The sequence below is a fragment of the Anguilla rostrata genome, chromosome 16, assembly GCF_018555375.3.
Source record: "Anguilla rostrata isolate EN2019 chromosome 16, ASM1855537v3, whole genome shotgun sequence".
NCBI classification, from domain to species: domain Eukaryota; kingdom Metazoa; phylum Chordata; class Actinopteri; order Anguilliformes; family Anguillidae; genus Anguilla; species Anguilla rostrata.
In genome coordinates, this window is record NC_057948.1 from 17,356,793 (window position 1) to 17,379,421 (window position 22,629).

General features: G+C 45.0%; 2 protein-coding genes across 2 annotated transcripts; one reads left to right on the forward strand and one right to left on the reverse strand.

The window, feature by feature from the left end:
- Positions 1-6,635: 6,635 nt before the first annotated feature.
- ankrd34c (ankyrin repeat domain 34C) lies at positions 6,636-14,043 on the forward strand. Its single transcript, XM_064313867.1, has 2 exons — positions 6,636-7,109; positions 8,997-14,043. Exon 2 carries the CDS (start codon positions 9,036-9,038, stop codon positions 10,593-10,595), a length of 1,560 nt encoding a protein of 519 aa, XP_064169937.1. The 5' UTR covers positions 6,636-7,109; positions 8,997-9,035; the 3' UTR covers positions 10,596-14,043.
- Positions 13,093-19,383, reverse strand: si:ch211-107o10.3 (uncharacterized protein LOC407663 homolog). The gene is made up of 7 exons (XM_064313869.1): positions 18,953-19,383; positions 17,951-18,091; positions 17,083-17,274; positions 15,975-16,136; positions 15,488-15,604; positions 15,083-15,287; positions 13,093-14,524 (listed from the first exon to the last, which is right to left on the reverse strand). Exons 1-7 carry the CDS (start codon positions 19,032-19,034, stop codon positions 14,428-14,430), a joined length of 996 nt encoding a protein of 331 aa, XP_064169939.1. The 5' UTR covers positions 19,035-19,383; the 3' UTR covers positions 13,093-14,427.
- Positions 19,384-22,629: the final 3,246 nt, after the last annotated feature.

The window sequence follows — 22,629 nt, forward strand, 5'->3', positions numbered from 1 at the left end:
CGGGGAGGACATTAGAACTGCATTAGAATGATCCAAAAATAGCCCAGGGTATTTACCAATGGGCCGACTTCTTTTTTTAAACAATAATCAGGTAACATGGAGAAAAAAGAGGCGAGCCCCATCATGTCTCAACAGGAACTGACAGATAAGAACAGAAAAAAACCCAGAAAAGAACTCCCCCCCCCCCCCCCCCCCACTGAGTCCCATCAAGCAGACATGGCACTAACCCGTGGAGGTGTCAAAATGTGCCCCCCCCCCCACCCCAGTCCAGGCAGTGTGCAGAGGGCCTTCTTTCTGCTGGTAATAGTTTAATTATCGCATGTGATTTACTGCTTCGAACATCTGTGCAAATGGTCTTTTCTCCCTCTGTACTGTGTGTGATTAAGCATTTGCCTCAAATGCACGAGCGAGGCCGGGGTGGGGGGGGGAAGCATAAGCATACAGCTAATCAACTCACTGGACCAATTATATTTATAGAAAGTGACAAAAAACAGCATGCACACATGGAGCTCCAGCAATTGAGTTTAGCATCTGTGCTTTCTGGTCTGGTTTGTTAGACGACAAGCCCAGCCCAGAGAGCCTCCTACTGGATGCTTGCAGCAGCGGCATTACCAGCAAACGGCCATGACGCGGGTACGAAGGCTCCTAGCTCTCAACTCCACTGGGGAAGGAAATGGAAATATGAAAATACATGTGAGCTCCTGAACATACAAAATGAGAGCCAACCGCGTGCTTAGACATCTCCTAGGATACGGGCGCTACCATCAGGTAATCGCTGGTAGGTGGCTGCAGTCAACGTGAAAAGCCTGAAAAAACAAACAGTTCCACCTACCAGCAATAGCACCCAAGCACAGGCATCTCTCAGTGCTGGAGAAAGACACCCCTAAGGGCGAGCCAGTCAAAGCAGGTGATCCCACCTAAGTGAAAATGAAGTGCTATTTCCACCCGAAAGCCGGCACACCGTTTCAACCGTGATAATTCCCCTTTCCAGAGCCGCCTTACTGCAAACGGCAGTGGGGGGGGGGGGGGGGGGCGGTCCGATTTCGGCGGTCGCGTTCGAGCGGAGCCGATCTTCCGCGCGCACCACCTGCGGAGCGTTCCGGTGTGGGTCGCGGCGGTTCACCGCTGTCACAGCCCACACATTCGGCTGATACGATCAGCGAGACACCAAATGTCAGGAGAATGTCAGCCTCGCCTTTCAAGGAGGGAACGGATTATGAATCAGAGGAGAAGGACCCACAGCCAGAGACAAGAAAAAAATAAAAAAAACAAAAACAAGGGGGTTTGGAATCTGCTGTAATGACCACGCGAAGAAAGGCAGCGGTCAACGGCAACCCCGTGACCGCGCGGCTGAGCATCACCGCCACAGAACTTGACTTGAGCCCCAAAGCAACCGTGTGATTGATTACGAGAAGAGACACACTGCTCAAAAGGCACCTTTCATTGAGGCACCAATTGCTGAATTTTGGTCAGTACATATCCTAAGGTCCAAATAGATGGTGTCCAAAATGTGAGAGGGAAATAAGCCTCTCTTGGTAACGATAAGCACCATGCAAATAAACAGCAGACAAAATAATAATTAGACTTATCGCCTTCCGTGTGCGTGAAGTGGCGATTAAACAAAAGGGCCATCTTGCTAATGATTTGCTTTCGTTCACATCAAGTTCTCAGAGAGAGAGCAGTGTTGCCACTGGAGACAAAAAAAGAGCCTTAGCATTCTTCGAATCAATAAGAAAGGTCTGGACTGCCACTCCCATGACCCACCAATGCAAACTTTCTAAAAATATAATTAGTTCTGTACATAAAGGAATAAAAGATTATTTACTTTGCATGCTCTCGTCTGCTTACAAATATCATTTACTTGTGATATGGAAAAAGATATAGCTTATTTAACTATATTTTTAGTGAAAACAAAGGCGATATATTTCATCATAGAAATATCACTGATAAATTTGTTTCTGTGAGTGCACAGAGCAACTGTCTTTTAGTCATTGCCTTCTCTGACTGCAAAGGAACAAATGTCTGTCCAGGATTTTAAATCCTTGTTGTTATCCCTTTGCCTTGGGGTGTGTATATATATGTTTTTTTTTTGTTCATTTACCAAAACAACACAAACATGTTTAGAAGAACAAGTTAGCTGATGAGTGATGTTTGGGGACTGGACAGGAACATCCATCGATTGGAGCCTACACACACTCGATGAGCCCTGAGCGTGTGTAACACACATTTCATGCCAGAATGAACCTCTGAAGTGGGGCAGGGGGAGGGGAGGGGGAAGCCCTCTTTACTTTCCCCAACAGAGATGCTCGTCAGACACTCAAGTCAAATGTTGATTCTGAGCAGTAAAAATAACAGCACAGCTCTAAAGATAGCCACGCCAACCCAGGCTGTGTTCTGGCCAGAAGCCCTCGGAATTGGATATTTGAGGAGACGATAATCAGTGAATCAAATAAAGTAGTTACTAATGCCACCCTGAAGAATGAGAGTTTCCTGGAAAGGAACATTTTAGGAGTGCTCAGATTAATTCGCCAGATTACAGTGCTTTGTGTAGAACACATTAACCCAATAACACAAGATCAATAGCTCAGCCTAGACGTCAGTGTTGATACTCACGGCATGGGTTTCTGTGTGTCATTCTTAAGAAATATTGATCCAAATTTAAAATAATATGGACCGAATGCCTGCATGAAGTGCCTGAATATGCAAATTATGTTATTTAATATCAACCTGACATGAAAAGACCTTCAAGGAAGCCATGGACTGCAGTTGTGCAGATATGGCCGTTTGGCAGAAATTAAAACTAACTTTTTAGTAACGATAAATCGACTCTTTTTTTTTTAATCTGCATTTTTTAATCTTGAGCCTTCATATGTTATTTTACGCATAATTTTTAAAAGTATGGTGGCATTCCAGAGGTTAAATATTTTTGATAACAGGTACTCAACTGCCAGAGTGCAAGCATCTTGCGACTGTTCACAATGCAGTCCCGATATAAATCTCACGTTAATTCACCCGACTGCGCGAGATCACACCAGAATGTCAGGAGAGAAAAAAGAGACTGCTATATTTAAACCGATGCAGTGCGGCAGGTGCGACGCAAGATTTCTGAAAATGGAAACTGTTCCCCCAGGGCGAGGCAGCTTGTCTTCTTCTGTTTATTTATTAATCTGCTTTCTGATGGGTTTCAGACGACAGTGACACGGTGCGAGGGCCGCGTGAGGGGCCACAGACACCAACGCGGATTTGCGCTAATGAACGTCTGATGGGGAGAAAAAGGGACTCTCTCCTGACATTCTCCTCCGTTACGCACCGCGAGGAGTAGGATGTACATGCTTCGATTAAAAAAGCGTACAAACTAGCCTTGATTGTTGTAACCTACTACCCACATTAAGTTCCGTCCTTATTTTGCAAGCTCTGACTTCTCAATTTTTTTCTGGGTTTTTTTTTTCTTCGGTTACCGTCTTGACGGAACCTGTGCAATTACAGTAGCCTACCTCCCCGAATCATGAATTATTAGCCTACGCTACGCCCGTTTAAAGTGCAACGCTTTTAATCCTCCCTGGGTTTTGGTGACGCGCACTGGGAAAACCTTTTTATACGCATTATTAACTCCACATTTGAACTGATAATGCGTTTCTCTAGCCGACCAGCCGCCACCTACTCGATTATTATAAAATTAATATAAGCAATCCTTGGTTGTTGTCTTTTGGCCTGACAACGTTCGTTTCAAAGGAATAGTTCAGTTTGTGAAATCTTTATGTAATAGGCTACTTAACTTTTAGTATTTTATTAATTCAAAATTATAAGTATAAAAAATAATTTAATATCGTGCCGGCAGTTCTTGCCTTCTCAGTTCTCAAGCATCGCAAGTTCTTCACTCTCAAAGACCTAGGCCTATGCAGTAGGTCAAATGTAAATATGCTTGCTCGGCCATGATAGAGTTTAATCAGGCAATATACACACAGCCTATAGCCTGCACGATCTGAAGGCATAATCTCTCTGTACAAACGAATTAGTGTGTCTTTTCATGTTTTATAGCCTACCACAAAGGCACAAACCTGTTGCTGCCCTACAAATCGAAAAGCCAGCAGGTCGTCAGTAATTTAAGTATCATAAACTCCAGAATAAGAGCAGTCTGCACGTAATGCTTCATCACAAAGGTGAAATCTTCTATTGAGGTTCTATTCTTCTGAATGTCCGCCTCCGGGCTTTCTTCGCTAGGCTACTTGAAGACACGGCATACACGGACCATGTCTTCCAGTGATATGGGAGGCAGATTCATTGCATACATACCAATTTTTCACAAATACAACATGAAAATTAATGGCATGTGTCTTTCGCACGCACCATGATCCTACCCTGAAAGCACATGATGCCCACGCTCCCCCTCAATAAAACAACTACAAAAAATTGAATATAGTAGAAATGGCATCAACAGGTATTCGAGATGGAGAGTGGCGGGTAAGCGGCGAAGGGCGTTCCCATCCCTCTAGGATCAATAGCTCGGAGTGGGGAATTGTGGACGGGCGATCGGTAAAATATCGCCAGAAGCATGACTGGAGACTGGAGTTTAATTACCACACAGCGCAGATAGCGCCACTACATCCGTTATCGTCTCCCTCACTGCCGTTTCATAGCAACCAAAAAATCTCATTAGTCTCTGTGGCTGTCAAGACTACATAAGAAGTTTGCGTCTACGTTTTGATTACAAATGATCAATTTTAGGGTGAAAATGTTTAGCCTACCTCAAATTATACCGCAATGTTTTTGTTCTCTAAAGGCAAACATCACAGGAACCCAATACTGCACTTAGAAAATATAGGTCAGGCTATATAGTAGCCTACCACAGAGGCGCTGGCATGTCAAAAAAATGTATCAGCAAAACTTCACCGATTTTCTCGGCTTACTCGGATTTGTCCACCGGTCTGATACGGCCAAGAAATGTCAACATTTAAGAGATACAAATGTTCAGATGACAAAACAAACTAAACAATCTTAAGTCACGCATCCTGTTCTTCGGCCATCGCCACTGAGAAATTGACCTTCTCCCTGCCACTGCTGGCCTAAAACGAGGCGTTGATGATCTTGCTTTGTGATCTGGATGCCAATAGTAGCTACCACACGGCGCCCTGGGAACGATTGAGTGTTCGCCCGAAACTCAATATGAGGGAGAATTAATATGCATTTCATATTACGCTAAGACAATGCAGCGGTCCCACCGAAGCTTCCGTGCGCTAAGAGATATACTGTTTCAATGCCCTGGTGGACAGCCTATTAGCCTACTGATTCCCCAAGGCAAGGTTCTGAAACCGATTTGCTTTATTAAATATCCAACTACATACAAAATAATGGCGTGTTTTGATTAGCCTTAAACAGTCCGTAGGGGATGGGAAATTTCCTCAGAAAAAATGTGTCGCCTGTACGGCGGACACTGGCAGTCAGTACTATAGGGAACCGCGCGAGTTTGATCTCCCGACCGCAGCACTGACCCACAAATGTTTAAATTAAGACCATGGCCAAGGACTTGCCTCGTACACAGAAATGAAAACATAATTAAATGTTTTTGCTAAATGCAATTTGGTAATGAGACTGCTTCAGTGCAGCAACCTTAATTGTGCAGCGGTGACTCACACTGTAATCCCCAATGAAGCCAGATTAATTTACACATTACCACTGCCATTACTCTTTGAGGATTGTTCAGGGTTAGTGTTTCCTTTTTCAGTCGACATGTCATTTCAGAGGGATAGGGATGAGAACGCGCCCTTAAGTGATGGTTCAGGTAATACTGCGAACCAAATTCCTGATGCACGCGCAGCGTAGCTGCAAAGGTCTTTAAAGTGCAAAGGTAGGATATCAGCGAGAGGCAGAACATTTAAAAATTCTCCTGGCACAATACCGTTGCAATCTACCCATGAGCACAACCAATCCGACTTTATAAACGAATGAGCTAACAATTAATAAAAAGCATCTCAACTGAATTAAGCAAGTCGCGCTCGCTAGTAAACTTGAATTGACCAATGTCTCGAACCCAATGAATGCCCTGTACACCAAGGAAAATGAGCAAACTTTCTATTCTAATGGAGACACGTCACTCAGTAACCTTTCAGATGTCGCACTGGGAAAAGGTGTCGAGAACATGACGTCAAAGCACTATTCCTGATCCCTGTAGCATGAGGGCGAGCGATGGAAGTCGTCACATGAAGCGCGACATCTAATTGCAGCGCGATTTCTGCGGTATACTTGCAGAAATACAGTTCGCGAACCAGCCGTGCAAATTAACTAAATAATCTGAAAGGGAATCTTTCATAACCATGTTGGATGGAAACAGTTGGGTGAAACAAGCACAATGGATCAATTAATGCATATTTAAAATATTTGTGGCTACTTTTGTCATTCATCCCTCATATCAATGCATACAATAATGCAAATTATATAATATTCATTAGACAAATGGTGCGCCGAGTCAAGTAGGCTGCATAATTACACGACAGATACATATGTGGGAATGAAAAATTGTTATCGCTCATTCTGTTGTGAAAACAATAAAACCGCTTCAATAAGGTAGGCCTAATATGTTTCAGTTTTAATGACAAATAAACATTTTTGTTTTTCCATTTTGTAGGCTATGTTTCAAATATAGACGCATCAGCTCATAACAACTGAAAACTATTTTCGTCTGTTTCCCCAACTGAAACAAGGGGACGTATGGCTTTATTTTCGTAGATTCTGACGTCATTGAGTTGCACGTTTCATTCACCGAGCAGAAAATAAGTTATTTATAAACCAAGCATCTTGGGCTCGTTTTTTTTCTCTCAGTGCGCACTTAGAGGGATGTAGCCATTGGACTGATCAATTGCGTTGCCATAACAAAAGGGAATCTATCTGTGATGAGCTGTGGTTCTGAGCGCTGAAGTCCCAGTACGCCAGATTTTTTTCCCGAAAATAGAACATTTCTGTCTGTACTGGAAAGGAAACTCTGGGAAAACGACACATGCCGATGAATTAGAGGGCGTCATCTGAAAATGGTTTCGCTTAATTTTCAAAGATTCTCATCGGTCCTTGACAACCGCAAATTTCATTTCCAAATGGCAAAGTTGTCCTCTTTTGAGGTAAGACTGCATTGGTGCCTCTCTAAAATAGTAGTTCTACATTGTATCATTCCTATTTTCTGGAGTATAAAGTTGAAGGATTGACGTTTTGACTGATCTGTGCGCGTGTTAAACAGATTAAATAGACAGCTTTAAACTGCATGACCGTTTCAGTTAATGGTATATGTGTATGTTTATTGGAAATGCAACATGAAAGGATAACTAGTCCTGTTTAAGGGTGATTTCAACGTGGCTTTTTCAAAGTTCCCATGCAATCAAGTAGGCACATTAGTAATGCCAACAGCGCGCGGTTTGTACATAACACTAAAAAACGTAATTTCACACATTAAAATTGCGAAGGTTGAGTAGATTTTCAGAATCATGTACAAAGACAACTGAAAAGACTAAAATAAATTTGTCTTAGATTGCTACATTCACACAATTCTCACGTAGAGAAACAGCGACGGCTAGAATGATCCGCTGGCATGAACACTATATGCAGTCGTTTAGGGGCACGATCATACCTGGCCCACACAATTGAAGTTTTTTAAAAAAAGATGTTATTTGCTGATTTATGTTGGATCACAACAACATATTTGTTTAAGGCTGTCGAAACCTTAGGCTCGACTCCGGTGACGGCTCCCAATTCGGAACCATGGACAGCGACTTATTTTCAAACCGTTGCCTTGAAACGAGTCTTCAGACCTATAAATAGGTACATTCCCTCAGTGTATTCCAGGGGCTCTGACTTGACTTGAGTCGAACTATGCAGGCGTTAAATTAAAAAGACTTCTGAGAACACTGCAATGAATCCACAATTGTTCCTGGCGCTGTCTACTTCTGACTTACTTCGATAACTGTTGACAGCTGGAGTAGCGTTTTAAGGACGAGAAACTGCTATTCAGAAAGTTTAAAATTAGGATGCATTAATTTCGCATCATCTTATGAATTGATTTATTTATTTTTGTTTAGATTTTTCCCCTCTCATTCTGCAGTATCGCGAGGATACTTGACAATCGTTACCACGTTGTCTAAAAATTTACCCTCAGATTTTCATGAAATAGTAGGCTAACATATATAAGACCCAGAATGATCATATTTGTGGGACCGTACGTATATCGTAATTGCTCATGCGAGGAAAAGAAACATAGTAACAATTTAAGTTGTCCATAACACTCGGAAAACGTCTATAGGCCAAAATTATAGAGGACACACATTTTACCATTCCTGTAAAAACAATAATGCTATCAGGAGTTGGCTGCAGGTTAGCAATGAGCCTCCATAAAAGCTCCATTACTGACACGCGTTATTCAAGGATTAAAACCAATAATGGCGACGTGGCGCTCGAAATGTAGATTGCCTGTGTAACAAACAAGATACACGCGTCTATGTTTCCCTTCTAAAACTAATTAAGTGAGTTCAAAAACAACACCAGGATAATTCCCGTTAATCCCCTTGTAATTAAGCAGGCAGTTAATATAGCTATGTAGAAAGCGCGTTTTGTCTTCTCATCTGTATAGATGAATGGTCCCTAAAGTTTGCTCCCCCTCCTATTACATGACGTTAAGTTTCTTCCACATTTGTCTTGTATGTGCTAAAGAGCGGATAAAAACAGCCTACAACTGAACTTCTGCAGATATGATTTTCCACCCCCGTTCTAGCCAAATAGCGCCATCTGGTGTAAACCGAAGAAAACAAGATATCTCGCGCAACGCTGATGTTATTAAATAACGAAATAATATTGAACAGAAAGCTGTAGATAAATCAGTGTGTGTACAGCAATAACATAAGGAATACTGAAAATCTAATAAACAGAATCAGGCCTTAACCCCAACTTCTAAGGCCACAAAAATTTGTATTCAGAATGTCTCTGGAATGTCTTTTTAATGTGCTTTTCAATGGGCGCAGGCTGTGCCCACATCCCGAGGCTGAAGAACATACCGGAAGATGGAGGACATGCTGGAGCTGCGGACAGACGGGAACTCGCTGCTGAAGGCCGCATGGCTGCGGCGCCTGCGGCTGACCAGGCTGCTACTGGAGGGCGGGGCCTACATCAACGAGAGCAACGAGCGCGGGGAGACGGCCCTCATGCTGGCCTGCATGTCCAGACACGCCGACCAGCAGAGCGCCAGCAAGGCCAAGCTGGTCCGCTACCTCCTGGAGAACAAGGCCGACCCCAACATCCAGGACAGGACGGGGCGGACGGCCCTGATGCACGCCTGCAGCCACAGGGCGGGGCATGAGGTGGTGTCCCTCCTGCTGACCAACGGCGCCGACCCCAGCCTGGAGGACCGGGGCGGGGCCTCGGCCCTGGTCTACGCCATCAACGCCGACGACAAGGAGACGCTCAAGCTCCTCCTGGACGCCTGCAAAGCCAAGGGGAAGGACGTCATCATCATCACCACCGACAAGTCCGCCTCCGGGGCCAAGACCACCAAGCAGTACCTGAACGTGCCCCCCTCCCCCGAGCTGGAGGACAGGTGCTCCCCGGCTCCGTGCACCTCCCCCTCTGACATCAACCTCAAGACCTCGCCCGCCCCCGACGACGGCCAGCACGAGACGGTCTTCGGTTTCCAGGCCAAGCGGGTGATGGCGCCGGTGGTCAAGGCGCCGAACCCCCCGGGCTCCCCCACCAGGAGGCCCGCCAACCCCAAGCGGGCGCGGCTGCCGCAGCTGAAGCGGCTGCAGTCGGAGCCCTGGGGCCTGATCGCCCCCTCCGTCCTGGCGTCCTCCGCGCACGAGGAGAGCCGGAGGGCCAACTCGGACGAGGACGTGGTGGCCGGCGTGAACGGGCTGTGCCTGGGCCGCCGGGCGCCACTCTCGCGCCACAACAGCGTGGAGGGCCGGGACCCCGGCTGCCCCTCCGCAGGCGACCCGTCCTCCGCCACGTCGTCCGCCCCCGCGTCCCGCCGCACGTCCTATGAGAAGTCCCTCCTCCAGCTCCAGGCCCTGGCCAGGCGGGGCGCGGCCGGCGCCGACTCGGACAACGGCGGCGGGGTCCTCCGGGACGCGGTGTACCGGCGTCGCCTGGGCAACGAGCAGTACGACTCCGACTCCCAGCTGTACTCCGACTCGGGCGCCCAGGACTCGCCCAAGGCCGCCCCCGAGAGGAGGAAGCACAACGCGTCCCCGCTGGCCCTGCTCACCGGCTCGCGGGAGTCTCTGGACAGCTCCGCCAGTACGTCCCCCAGCGTGGCGCGCCGGCGGGCCCCGGGGCTGCTGGAGAGGCGGGGCTCCGGGACCCTGCTGCTCGACCACATCTCCCACACCCGCCCCGGCCACCTGCCCCCACTCAACATCAACCCCAACCCCCCCATCCCGGACATCGGGGCCAGCAGCAAGCCCTCGTCCCCTCTGGCCAGCGGCCTCCGCTCCCTGGCCCCCGTAGCCCCCAGCTCGCCGAAGGGCTGCCCCTGCCCCAGGCCCACCAAGAAGCTGATCAGGAGGCACTCTATGCAAGTCGAGCAAATGAGGCAACTCTCCAACTTCGAGGAGCTGATCAATTAGTAAACAAAGGACCAAAACTTTGAGCCTATGTAGCAGATTTCAGCCCTGCTGTCTTCATCGAGTGAAAACTGGCTTCTGTTTCCAGCGTTGAGAGATTCAGGGGTGTAATGGATTGAACACAGAAAAGCCACGAGTCCAAAACTGAGTACGAGCGGCACAGCTGCAGTGATAACATCACATTGAGGATTCCCAGAGTTCCCTGTACCCCTCTGCAGACGTGCCGATTCACGTTTGCCAGCATATCATGCCCAGTTCTGCTAAGAGAAATAGCAAAGGGGGAAGGGCAGGATTTGCTCCTGTATACCTCTTTCTGTAAGAAACCCCAGTGGCTTCCCACTGAAACCAGTGTGCCATGGATGTGCTGTCAATCACACACTGCCAGACGCACATACACACGCGCACGCACACACAGGAGCTGCTGCTACCTTTGCCTGCCCCTTGGCCTCATTGGTACCAGGAAAATGCCTCACCGCCGAAGAGATGGAACAGTATAACAGGCCTGAGAGAAACCGCCTAAACGCGTGTGCATCAGGCCATACAAGCAAATATTGGGACACGCGTAATGAAAACCGGACAAGCAAGGACTAAACAAATCTACACTAACTGCTTGTATACAGCCAGTCACTCTCAACTCACAAACTGCATTAAGACCCCTGGGTTGAACTAGAAGCAGATGACACACCATTTTTATTGCAGGGCAAAAAAAATCGAGGCATTTTCACTGCCGTTCAAGCAACGGGGATAGCCTTATCACTTTCTTTAAGAGAAGAGAAAAACGCTTTTCAAACCTTTTAGCTGAATTACGTGGGGGAGATACTTCAGACCGCTGAATGCCGTGCTTATTTATGGACCTGACTGCAGAGCTTCGGTAGGAGGAGCAGCGAAGTATGAACAATCAACGAGCTTCAAAGCCAACGGTACCCAGGGTGCACCGTTACAAATGCACAGGTGAAACATAATAGGGCCTAATTGTTCGTCATAGTCTTTCTATTATCGACTAAAATTACACAGCGAGAGTTCAAGGGAGCCGTATAATCACATTTCATTTCTTTGCTGTAGAAAAACTGTCACCGCCGAAACACAGCATTTCCGCATGGTTTTATTCGCCAATCAAGCGCTAACGTGACGTAAAATATAACAGTCATTTCAGACATTGTTTCCATGCTCAAAAATTGGCGGCGGGTGATGAAACACAGACGGATTTTCTTGTCGCCTCACACGAAAGAGGTTCCGGGTTCGAGTCCCGGTCGGCCCGGATCCCCCCCCCCCGCGTTCCCGTAGGTTTCCTCTGAGGACTCTCGTTTCCTCCTCCAATCCAAAGACGTGCAGGTGAGGGGCTAAACTGGAGATGCTAAGCAGGCTGTAGGTGTGAGTGTGAATGTGTGCATGCATGTTCACCCTGCGGTGGACTGGCGCCCTGTCCAGAGGGCTGTTCCTGCCTCGCGCAAAACGCACGCTGGGATAGGCTCCAGCCTGCCCATGACCCTGAACTGGACAAGCCAGCATAGATAAGAGGAAGGATGGATTTCCTCATTTAATTCATTACAGTCTTGTGCAGAAATCAAGGTTGCCATGTCTCCAGCAAGAGTCGAGTGGCTATATTTAGCAAACTTACCATTTATAGATAAAGTACTCACCGTTTTGTCCCTGAACAACGAACAGAAAATCAACTAACCAGCATTTATTTTCAAGCCGTTCTCAGCCAAGGGGGTTCTCCGTAATCAACGAGCCCCCTCCCAGTTACCCATTCAGCTATAAGGGAAATTCTATGTAACCCACTGGAAATGGACAGTGAGACTCACTCTTCAGCAGTCACAGTGCTATATGAAACAGGGACAGAATGTTAGTAGCCAATTTGTATATAGTGCCTTCAGCATCTATGAATGAGAGCAAGGGTGTCGATCAAAGATACACAGATTTTTTAGTTAATCTCAATAAATATGCAACCAAAAGCACTTTTGCTTTACGTTACAGATGTGTGTTGCCATTCTGTAGCTCTGATCATACTTAAGTGCCATATATTCTGACGTGGTTTATCACATTAGTCGTGTACCTACATGTCAGTCAGTCTATGCTAGCTCTTTGTAACGCAACAGTATCAAACCTGAGCAGCTACCTGAAAAGACCGTACTCTTGTATTCTTCTCCGAAAAGTCTGAGCCCCAGGGTTGTGCCCATCATTGGCTGTCACTCGGTTATTTTAGCCTGCACTGTAAATGCAATTCTGCTTTCCTTGTTTTCGTGGTACTCGTTGAATGGCTCCAGTAGGTCCCGAAAACAGTCTGACCGACTATGAACAGCGACACATAAGTGAAACGCCAGCAATTAGGAACACCCAATCGCGGCTGTACGTCCACCCACTCTGTAGCCTACAAGCAAAGCTAATCAGGCAGTTTGCAGATGTGTTATTGATATACTTAAAGAACATACACAATCCTGTTATAGGAAGTACATGGTATATTTTATCATGTAAGGAGGAAAGGAAAGGAGACAAGTAATTCCTTTGGAGAGTCTACCAACACCAATCTTTATTTTCTCTTTAAAAATTTTCCAGAGAAAAAATTCACCCATTTTACACAGCACTTCAAATTTCTGTAATATTTTCTAATATTTTCCAACCTTGGTTAAGTGTCTGAACCAACAGCTAGATATAGCATAGTGATATAGCAACAGCTAGAAACATGTAAAAGCATTTTTACTCTTCTCAAAAAAGGAAGTAAATTCCAAATACTTCCTACCCCACATAGCTGCGATGCCTAATACTACTGCAGGCCGTATGGTCCCTGTAGACGTATTGATGGCTTTGTCGCACACACTGCGGGGGTACATTTCCTTAAAACCAGCTGAAAGAGAATTATATAACCTACTTAAGGCTGAGTTCCTTCACCAGAACAATCAGGCATACGTAAAAATCAGTTAAAGATAAACTGACGTCAAAATGTTAAAAATCAGACTTGAGTACAGGTTGCAGTCTAGACTGTTACATGAACATAGGCCAGATACGCTGAACTGCCTGGACTTACCATGAAACATTATGTTCACTGATCAAGAGAAACAAAATCTCACAACTTTGCCAACTACAAAGGATCTTTGGGAGTGAGTCAATGAAAGATAAAAAAAGTTTTTTTTAAAAACATAGAAAACAACAATACGCTTTTTCCATACGATTCAACTTTGAGAGAACCGTGGAGTGTTAAGGCTTGTTTCCACCATTCCATGTATAGTATTTTTGTATGTAGTGCAACGACTGTATATTTTGAATAAATGTCCTTGTGAAGCCCTCTTGTTTTGCAGTGTGCTTTCGTTATAGGTTGATTAGAGGTTGTGCAAAGGGTGCAGAGAGAGAGGAAAGAGGATTCAAAAGCCTGAGGAGGTAGGTGAGCATCCTCAGAGGGAGGCCCCCTGCTGATGGATTCCACTCACTGCACTAATGTTGTAACAATAAGGCATAGATTGGCACTGAGGGGGTTTGGTTGAGGGGCCTCATTTCATTTACTTTTATTTTTATCAGTCTTCGCTTCCTTTTCTTGCATCCTTCCTAGTGTGGAAGGCCAAGCAGATCAAAAATATGTGAAACAGATGTCTGGAATCACGCGCTGTCAACGCACCGAGAACTCGCAAACAACGCGTTGACAACGTGCGATTCCGCACGTCAGTATATTCACGTATTTTTGACCCTTTCGGCCTTCCGTACAAGGAGAGGAAGCAAAGTGCGGATAAAACAAGCGGCTGGGATGACTCCGTCCCTGAAGAAGAGCCTTGTGAGAGGGAGCAGTGGCAGCGAACAGGACCGTCCGCCCCCCGTGCGCCTGTGGCCAATCACCCGCGCCGCTTCACTCGAGACCCACCATGGAGGCGCTGAGGTCCCAGAGCCTCGTGGCGGTGGCATCGTCGCGGCCCTGGGGGGCTGCCTCTTTGGGGGCGCAGTCGCTAGGGCCCGGGAACGAGAGAGATCACAGTCAGTCATCCTCGACAGTAACAGCTATGACCGCGAACCCCCGTTCGGCCCGGAGGAGGCACGGAGAGCTTCCCAGACGGATCTACAGGTCGGACAGGCCCGCACCGTTAGTGACGGGCGCGCCCTCGAACGCAGGCAAAATGATCGGCCTTCACAGCGTCAACAGCCCTGGCCTTAGTTTACTACATTCTCATGCCAAACAAAATATGATTTGCTGGAACCCCCGTTTATCAGATTGAAACAGGGAAATCCAACTTTGTCAGCTACAATCAATAGACATGTAATACATTATACAGTACAGACAGCATAGTCAGCAAAACATTCAATTTGTAGTATGCTTTTACTGTATATTTTGTTAACATTTACCATTTTAAATGATTGTCTGGATCGTATGTAACCATGTTAATCCGATATATCTTTCTTGCAAAAAATCAAAAGGGTTCTGCTTCAAGTGCATGCTTGAGCACAGACACAAACAGGAAACCTGGCCTACATGAAGGACGCGGGGGTCGTGGAGACGCGGGGCTCACCTGTAGTACAGGCCGCTGATTCCCTCCAGGCTCTCGTCCACGGCGCAGTAGATGGTGGTCTGGGCCCCCTGCCAGGGAGACTTGATCATCTGCATCAGCGGCCAGGCGACAAGCCTCTTCCACAGGGGCAGCGTGGGCCACAGGTGGCGGCCCAGCTCGGTGCGAATCACCCCGGGGTGCAGGCTGTACACCGTCACCCCCGTTCCTGCCAACAAGCCGCGCGCGGAGAGTTACAACTCACCAGACAAACAGGAAAAACGGAGCCGCCCCATTGGTTGACTCGCTGCTGTGGCGAGCAGAAATGTATTTCGGTTGGTTCAGTTGATTCGATTGAGCGAATGGCTGACTGTTTAGCCGACTAGCTCCGCCTATTTTGCAATGCATAACGGCGGCGCTCGCACTCACCTTGCAGCCGATTGGCCAGCTCCCGAGTGAACAGCACGTTGGCCAGCTTGCTCTGCCGATAGCTTCGGACGGGGTGGTAGTCTTTATCCAGGTTTATGTCGTCAAAGTGAATCTTGCCTGATGGAAAAACCACACTGGAATAAAACTGAATGAATCATTCGGTAATACGATACCAAATATGCAAAAATAATAGTTATACGGACAAATAAATAGTAACGAAAGGATTTTATCACAGAAAACCGAAAGCACCAAATACAAAAGATTCTATGCCATTCGATGTCAATCATGAACTTAAATGAGGCATTATAAACTTTGCCAAACAAGTTTAAGACTCTTTAATAAGAGTCAAACTTGTTTGTGATATCATTACTCACTTGTCTTTAGCCCAAAAGTGGAAGGAACCAATTCCCCACCCCATTCGCCCAGTCTCCAGCAAATTAAAACGAGGGTTTAGTCCTCCGGAGAACGCTTCGGACAAGAGGGGCACCTTTCTCATGAGCCAAGCTGGAGACGTTGACGACGCGACTCGGGGCAGACTTCTTCAGCAGGTCCAGAAGGCAGTTGGTCAACAGGAAGTGGCCCAGGTGGTTGACGCCAAACTGCATCTCAAAGCCGTCTTCCGTCTGCCACTTGGGGCACATCATGATACCTGGCAGCATTCAGGGCATCGTGTGAACTGGCAGGAGAGGAGACTGCCCCTCCGCTTACACCCATCACGCCTTCAATGAAACGCAACTGAGTGAGACGCTAAGGATTCTGTAACGGGGGTTTTTGAAATCGCGATCGGTTATTCCTTAATCGAACGTGCGGTGCAGCCGATTTCAGGAATATTACAACAGAGCGGTGGTTCCCAGGCATGGTCATGGTGGACCACTGCGTATGCTGGTTTTGTTCCAACCACAGTTACAAATCCAATAATTTTAACAAGCTGTTAATTTTTCTTAATTATGTGTTTTTCATGTTTAGATGGAGTATTTACCTTCTTATGCAGCATTACATCAGAAGTAGCAATACAAGCCATGAAGAATAAAAACCCCATGTTCACACTGTGCCTATTGTGTTGTATTGCAAACAACCGCATAAAAAGAGGTAACAAATTTTTTTAACTGATCAAATTAGAGACTGATGTGAATCAATAGGCTCCTAATTGGTGAATGTGTGGACACATGGCCAATAAAACTAAACATTGGGTAGATTATTAAGCAAATGACAAAGCAAATGACAGTGGGCAAAACCTGCATTGTGCTACAGTAATAAGTTTAAGGAAAACATGAACAACTTAAACACATGTATTAAACAGCCTGATTAAGAGCCTACTGATTCCTCAGAGACTTTAATTTCATCAGTTAAAAAATTGGTTGCCTTCCTATGCAATTGTTTGCAATATAAGCACAATGTGAACATGGGACTTTAATTATTCATGGAATTTATTGCTATTTTGACATTGCAACTGTGGTTGCAACAAAAATCAGCATATACAGTGGTCTCCCTGGACGGAGTTGGGGAACCACTGCAATAGAAGATTACTTCAATCCTCACCCAGCAAAACCTGTCTCCAAAACCCAAGACTGCCACCCAGTGGAGCCCGGATGTACCTGCGTTATTGATCAGGATGTCCAGCCTCTCCTCCGTCTCCTGGATATCTTTGGCTAGGTCCCTGACCGACTGCAGGGAGGCCAGGTCCACGATTTTGACCACCACGTTGCCATTGCCACTGCTCTGCCGGATCTCATCTGCGGCCTGACTGGCCCTGGCCTTGTCCCTGCAGGCCAGGATAACCCTGGCACCTGTGTGTGCACGCACAGCTGTCAGGCAAGCTCACAGCCTGCAGCTATCTACATGATTCATAGGGGCGTTTATCCGAGGAACTTCAGCAAGATAGCATGAGGCATGTGTGAGTTTGGGCTTGAAGTTGGCGAGAGATCACTGCTCTTTTGCTATTTGTGGTTGATTTTTTGTTCTGGGGTGTCCATTTATTTATTTATTTATTTATTTCTTATTTTAAGAATCGGAGGCCATTAAAGACAAACTTCTGCCATGTTATCTTGGTGAGCTGCAGTACAGCTCGTGTCCTTGGTCTTAATAAACTGCTAACAGTCTCAGAATGGGGGAACAATGCTAAGGCAAGGATTAGATTTCATTGTGTGGCAGTGTGGCATGTGGCAGTTAGGGAGGCAAACGCTGCTGTGCACCTGGTGTTTATGAGCAAGACATTAATACTGTCTATCTCCATCTGTGTGTACACACATGATAAAACACAGAAAAATTACCTACGCTTTGACAGCTACCTGAGATAAAGCTTCATGCAAGTTAAATCACATGAAAGTATAAAGCATGAGCTTTCCGTTGTTGGTACAAGCCTGTGAAATGGAGGGTATGGACCACGATTATTTATCGACCCCTTCCCTATCTTTAAGTTTAGTCACGCGCCAGGCCTGTGCGTGAGACAAGTCGCGCACTCACCTCTGCCGGCCATGTCCAGAGCGGTCTCTTTGCCGATCCCGGTGTTGGCTCCGGTTATCATGACCGTCTTCCCGTCCAGTCTGGTCCTGCTGCGGCAGATAGCACCACCAAGCCATCGCCGCAAGGCTACCAGACCCACTCCTGCAACCACAACGTGTCATCAACACTGCTGATGTCTGGAAGGGACTATCGATACATTGGTGGGGTGGGCTCTGGTTCTGTCGCAATTCACTGATCCCACTGGTAAGCAATTAGCAAGTCAGAAGTGAACTTTAGTATATCCAGAAGTGTAATTATTTTTGTTTCTAACTGCAGACGTTAATTTATGCACACTAGCTAGAGGGAACTCAAGGGGATGGTTCTGTCTGAAAAAAAGCTGTTCTTTTTCTTCTGTGAAATTTACGTAAGCTGCCAACAATAAAACAATCAAATTAGTACTTTAAATGTAAACACAGGAGGTTGCATGCCTTGCATTTATGTAGCATGCCATTAATTAATAAATTAATTTATTTAACCTTTATTTAACCAGGTTAGTCTCTAGAAATCTCTTTTTCAAGAGATATAATTTATATTGTCGTGCCAACCAAACCCTCAAAATCAAATGATGCTGTCCTCATATGGTCCACTAATTAATATTTAACAATATCACTCAGTACGTCGATTAAATTCTAGGAATCGTAAAATCTTGAACTCTCCTGTATCAAGTTGGGAGCTAAAGCATTGAGATGATTCAGTAAATTGTTCCAGAATGCAAATTTTCAGAAAGTGTCCCATTTTAACGATACTCACCCTATAGGTCTATAAGTCAATTGCTTAATGCAAATCGTATACACTCCCATCGAAAGTATGCATGGAACGCGAATGAATCTTAAACGTAAAGAGCACATTCTTCAGACTATTTCGTAGAACATTTGGTGGACGCTAACATAACACTGAGCTAGCCCTTAAATGTCTTACGTAGAAACAGCCTACAGTGTCTGCAATGAACATTCGATAACTTACCTGCGGCTATAGCAACAACAATTCCTGTTGAGTGTTCTTCCACAAATTGCCTTAGCCTTAATTCTTTGAAGTAGTTCTGCATGATGCTTGTCAGGATTTTCAAAAGCGATTAACTTTGACAACCAAGATTCTTGCCCTTTTATTGTGCAGACGAGAACGTTTACTAATCGGTCGTTACTATGGTTAATCTCGTAGACCTGACGGCGACTTTAAAACTGTGATTTCGCCTACGAATACAGTTTGGCGTAGACCTGGTGGCGACTCTGAAGCCGGGGATGAACTTTCAAGAAAGTAATAACTAACATTAGCACTAAACCAACTGCCCCAACCACAGCAGCCAAATGTAGCCTACTTGTATAAAAACGTATACAGTTCAGGGACTGTCACTGCAGCGCATCTAGTTTATTATTGGGCGGAACTTGAAGTACCTTGGCCAATTGCCGGCCGGGAAAGATACGCAATATATTTACGTAACTTCCGGCTTGTCCCCGACGATATTAACAGTTTATGCAACGTCAACATCCTGACAGTTATGAAAGAAACGCCAAGGATGACCCAGAAGCACAACTTGGCAGAACTCGATTAGGCCTACTTAGATCTATGGTTCGTGCATCGGAAACGTAGGACGCAAATTAGACTGAAAACGCTAAATATAATGATTAATCGCTGAATCATTGCATACGGATTTTTCCACGGTAGGCCGCTTATTATGTTTGCATATTAAGTTGTCAGGCTATACAGATCGACAATAGTAACCCGAATAGCCCATCTCAATCAAATATACACGCTTCAGTGGATAGGCTACGTATAGTCGAATGATAATAATACAGTATACTGCTGCAACAATATTAAAGATATATGTGCACGCATGAAACATGTTCACTGTAGCTACGCATTGTACGGAGACAAAAAAAAATAAAAAATACATTTGAGCTTAAACATCTGTTTCATTAAAAGCTGAGCTGGCAACTGCCAGTTACTTCAGATAGCAAATTACGCATCTGAAATTAGGACAGCATTTACCTTGTTCACCCAGACGATGGAGCCATTCGCATGCTGCATTAAATATATTTGAATAAAAAGCGAAAATCCTGATTTATTTGCGGTTTTATACATTAATATGTCAAATGTGAAATATTATTTACGCATTAAGACGTTTAAAATGTACTTAGGGCTTCATATTTAGATTACTAATGGCGCAATAAAGGTGATAGTAAATACTAATTACACAATAATCTAAACTTCTTCAAAATTTCACATATTTCATTGGATTATTTTACACTAATGCTTGCTTAAAACCCCACACATTTTTACTTTTGCTATTTCTTTGTGGATACCGTAGATAAAAATCAGGGTTCTACGGCATGCCATAAGGATACATTCCAAATATTTGAAGGTATTTCCAGAAAATATTTCGTGTTTTGTTCTGTGCTCAAATTACAGTTATGTTTCCATTAGATATGACAGAAACTGATGAATACTGGAAGGAGGGGCTGCCACTATTGTCCCAATACAAATGACCTTATACTGAAATCACAGGACAACAAATGCAACAAGTAGAATGACAAGAAAAACAGACAAAATGCATTGGGCTTCCATCAATATTAATTTTGAATCTTGGAACTGGTGCAAAGAAGAGGCACTGTCTTTGAGCATGACATTAATACTGTATGTCTCTAAATATATAGTATTAATGACTAAATATTTCTATATTGACTAAAATATTTCAGAATTTGAAAGGTAAATAAAAAATGTGTGTCAGGCAGTGGAACCAGCTTTAATATTGTATAAACATCATTAGGAGTTGCTGATGTTACACTGATGTCACACTGAAAACTCTGCTGTACCTTGGAACAGTACTGAAACTCTTATTGGCTTGTGCTTCGGGCTGACTGGTCTCTGGGTTCATCAGAACTTCACTGGTCAATGTTCCAGGGTAGTTTGTGGTGAACACAAAATGACAGGACCTGTCTTGCCAACACGATGCATGCAGAATCCTGAACAATCATCAGCCAGCTCTATTAAGCGAGTCAAGGGATTTCTGGGGCATTTTTGCACACCGTGACATGCATATTGGCAGAAAGGGGTATTATTTGAAAAGCCTCACTTGGAAGTAAATAGAAGCAGAACTAACATCAGTGCTACAGTTAGTCACTCAATTGACCAATTCCCTAATTTGACTCAGTGAATGCTTTATGACAATTTTAGAAAATGATCATTAAGATGACTTGGTGGTCCCGATTTCACTCACAAGTCATACTACAAAACAATAAAAATTATTTGAAACACTGTCTGATGTTAAATAACATCTTGGAATTAGCATTTGCCCACTGTTTAAAAACAAAAGGAAGTGACACTGAATATATTTTAATCAGTCCTACAGTTGTGGAGTCTTTTTGTTCTGGGCCAGCCTCTGTGGGAGGATCCGTTGGGACTGTGTGGGTACATGTAATGTGTCCCTCCAGAATGATACTAAACTGCTAATTTGCCCCAAGTAAATTGTCAGTCTGCTCAATTTCCACATGCTGGCTTGATGTACTGGGTTTTACCCGGGAGCTGACCCTCCAATGTTCATGGAAATGCTTTACTATGAAGGTCATAAGCAAAAGTGAAAGATCATTAACTCTCCACGTGCAGGAAAGGGTCAGATGAAGCAAAACAAAGGTGTGTTTAACTGTTCTGTCTCTTAGCAAAATCAGCCGACTAGAGGCTACAATTACATAACGGTAGCCTTCAGTGCATTGTTAAGCAACGGTTTTTGGCCCGTAGTGGTGAAACCTGAAACTGTCCTTTTGAACTTTAAACAGAACAAAGTGTTTGTGAATGATGCTTTACTATCGAAAGGGTTCAGAGTGTTCACACAAACGCTTTAAATAGTGTGTGAAAGACCAGTTGTTTTCACAGACTCCCAGTAGCAGGTCTGCCGAGTGGGCCAGTGCATGACCTTCAGCAGACTACTGAGAGACTCTCTAAACCCCTGTAAACATGCAGCAGAAAGACACCAGACCGTGAACGGGGAGTCAAAGGAATACCATCCATCTGAAGCACAGAGGGTTATTTAAAAGGACACTCTGACCTTTATTCCTCTCAACATTTTAGCATGCGGCATTTTGCATAAGTGGAACATGTACCGCAAAGCTTGGGAGTCTGTTAAACTCTTAAATTAACACGTCAAATATAAAAATATGCATTAATTACGTTTTTGTGCCTTTCAGGACATATGCCCTCTGTCTTGTACAGACACTAGGCCTACTTGTAAGCTACAGGGACAGACTGAAAGGTCCTTGCTGGCACTGCTACAGCTGAATGAATGCCCGCCCACATGACAGATCACATCCCATTCCTTCACCCAGTATGGGCACCTTCCCTGGCTAAACTTAGAAACCCTGCCCCCTAACCGAAGAACAGAATGTGAAGAGGTTATTTGAAGGGCTGAACTGCCTCCCAGAGCCCTATTGATTAAACCCATTTTTTCTTTCCCATTGTCACCCTTTCATTATAGGTATACCTCAACGGTTAGAGTAACGCAAAAAAAAAAAAATGCTAATGAATGTAACCTATATGGGGACCTATTTTTTCACGTCCTTTTATCGAACAAAAACGTAACTTACATTGCGAGTTATTTCTCCTTATTTCTCATATAAATTCAAATGAATCAGCTGAGGCGACTGAAACTG

What these genes read in the sequence shown, in the direction of transcription:
- si:ch211-107o10.3 (XM_064313869.1), bottom strand. Translation starts at nt 19,034, where the DNA reads ATGCAGAACTACTTCAAAGAATTAAGGCTAAGGCAATTTGTGGAAGAA. An exon ending in TGTTGTTGCTATAGCCGCAG is followed by an intron (nt 18,092 to 18,952) that starts GTAAGTTATCGA and finishes TTGTGGTTGCAG; the next exon opens with GAGTGGGTCTGGTAGCCTTG. An exon ending in CATCCTGATCAATAACGCAG is followed by an intron (nt 16,137 to 17,082) that starts GTACATCCGGGC and finishes GAATGCTGCCAG; the next exon opens with GTATCATGATGTGCCCCAAG.
- ankrd34c (XM_064313867.1), top strand. Translation starts at nt 9,036, where the DNA reads ATGGAGGACATGCTGGAGCTGCGGACAGACGGGAACTCGCTGCTGAAG.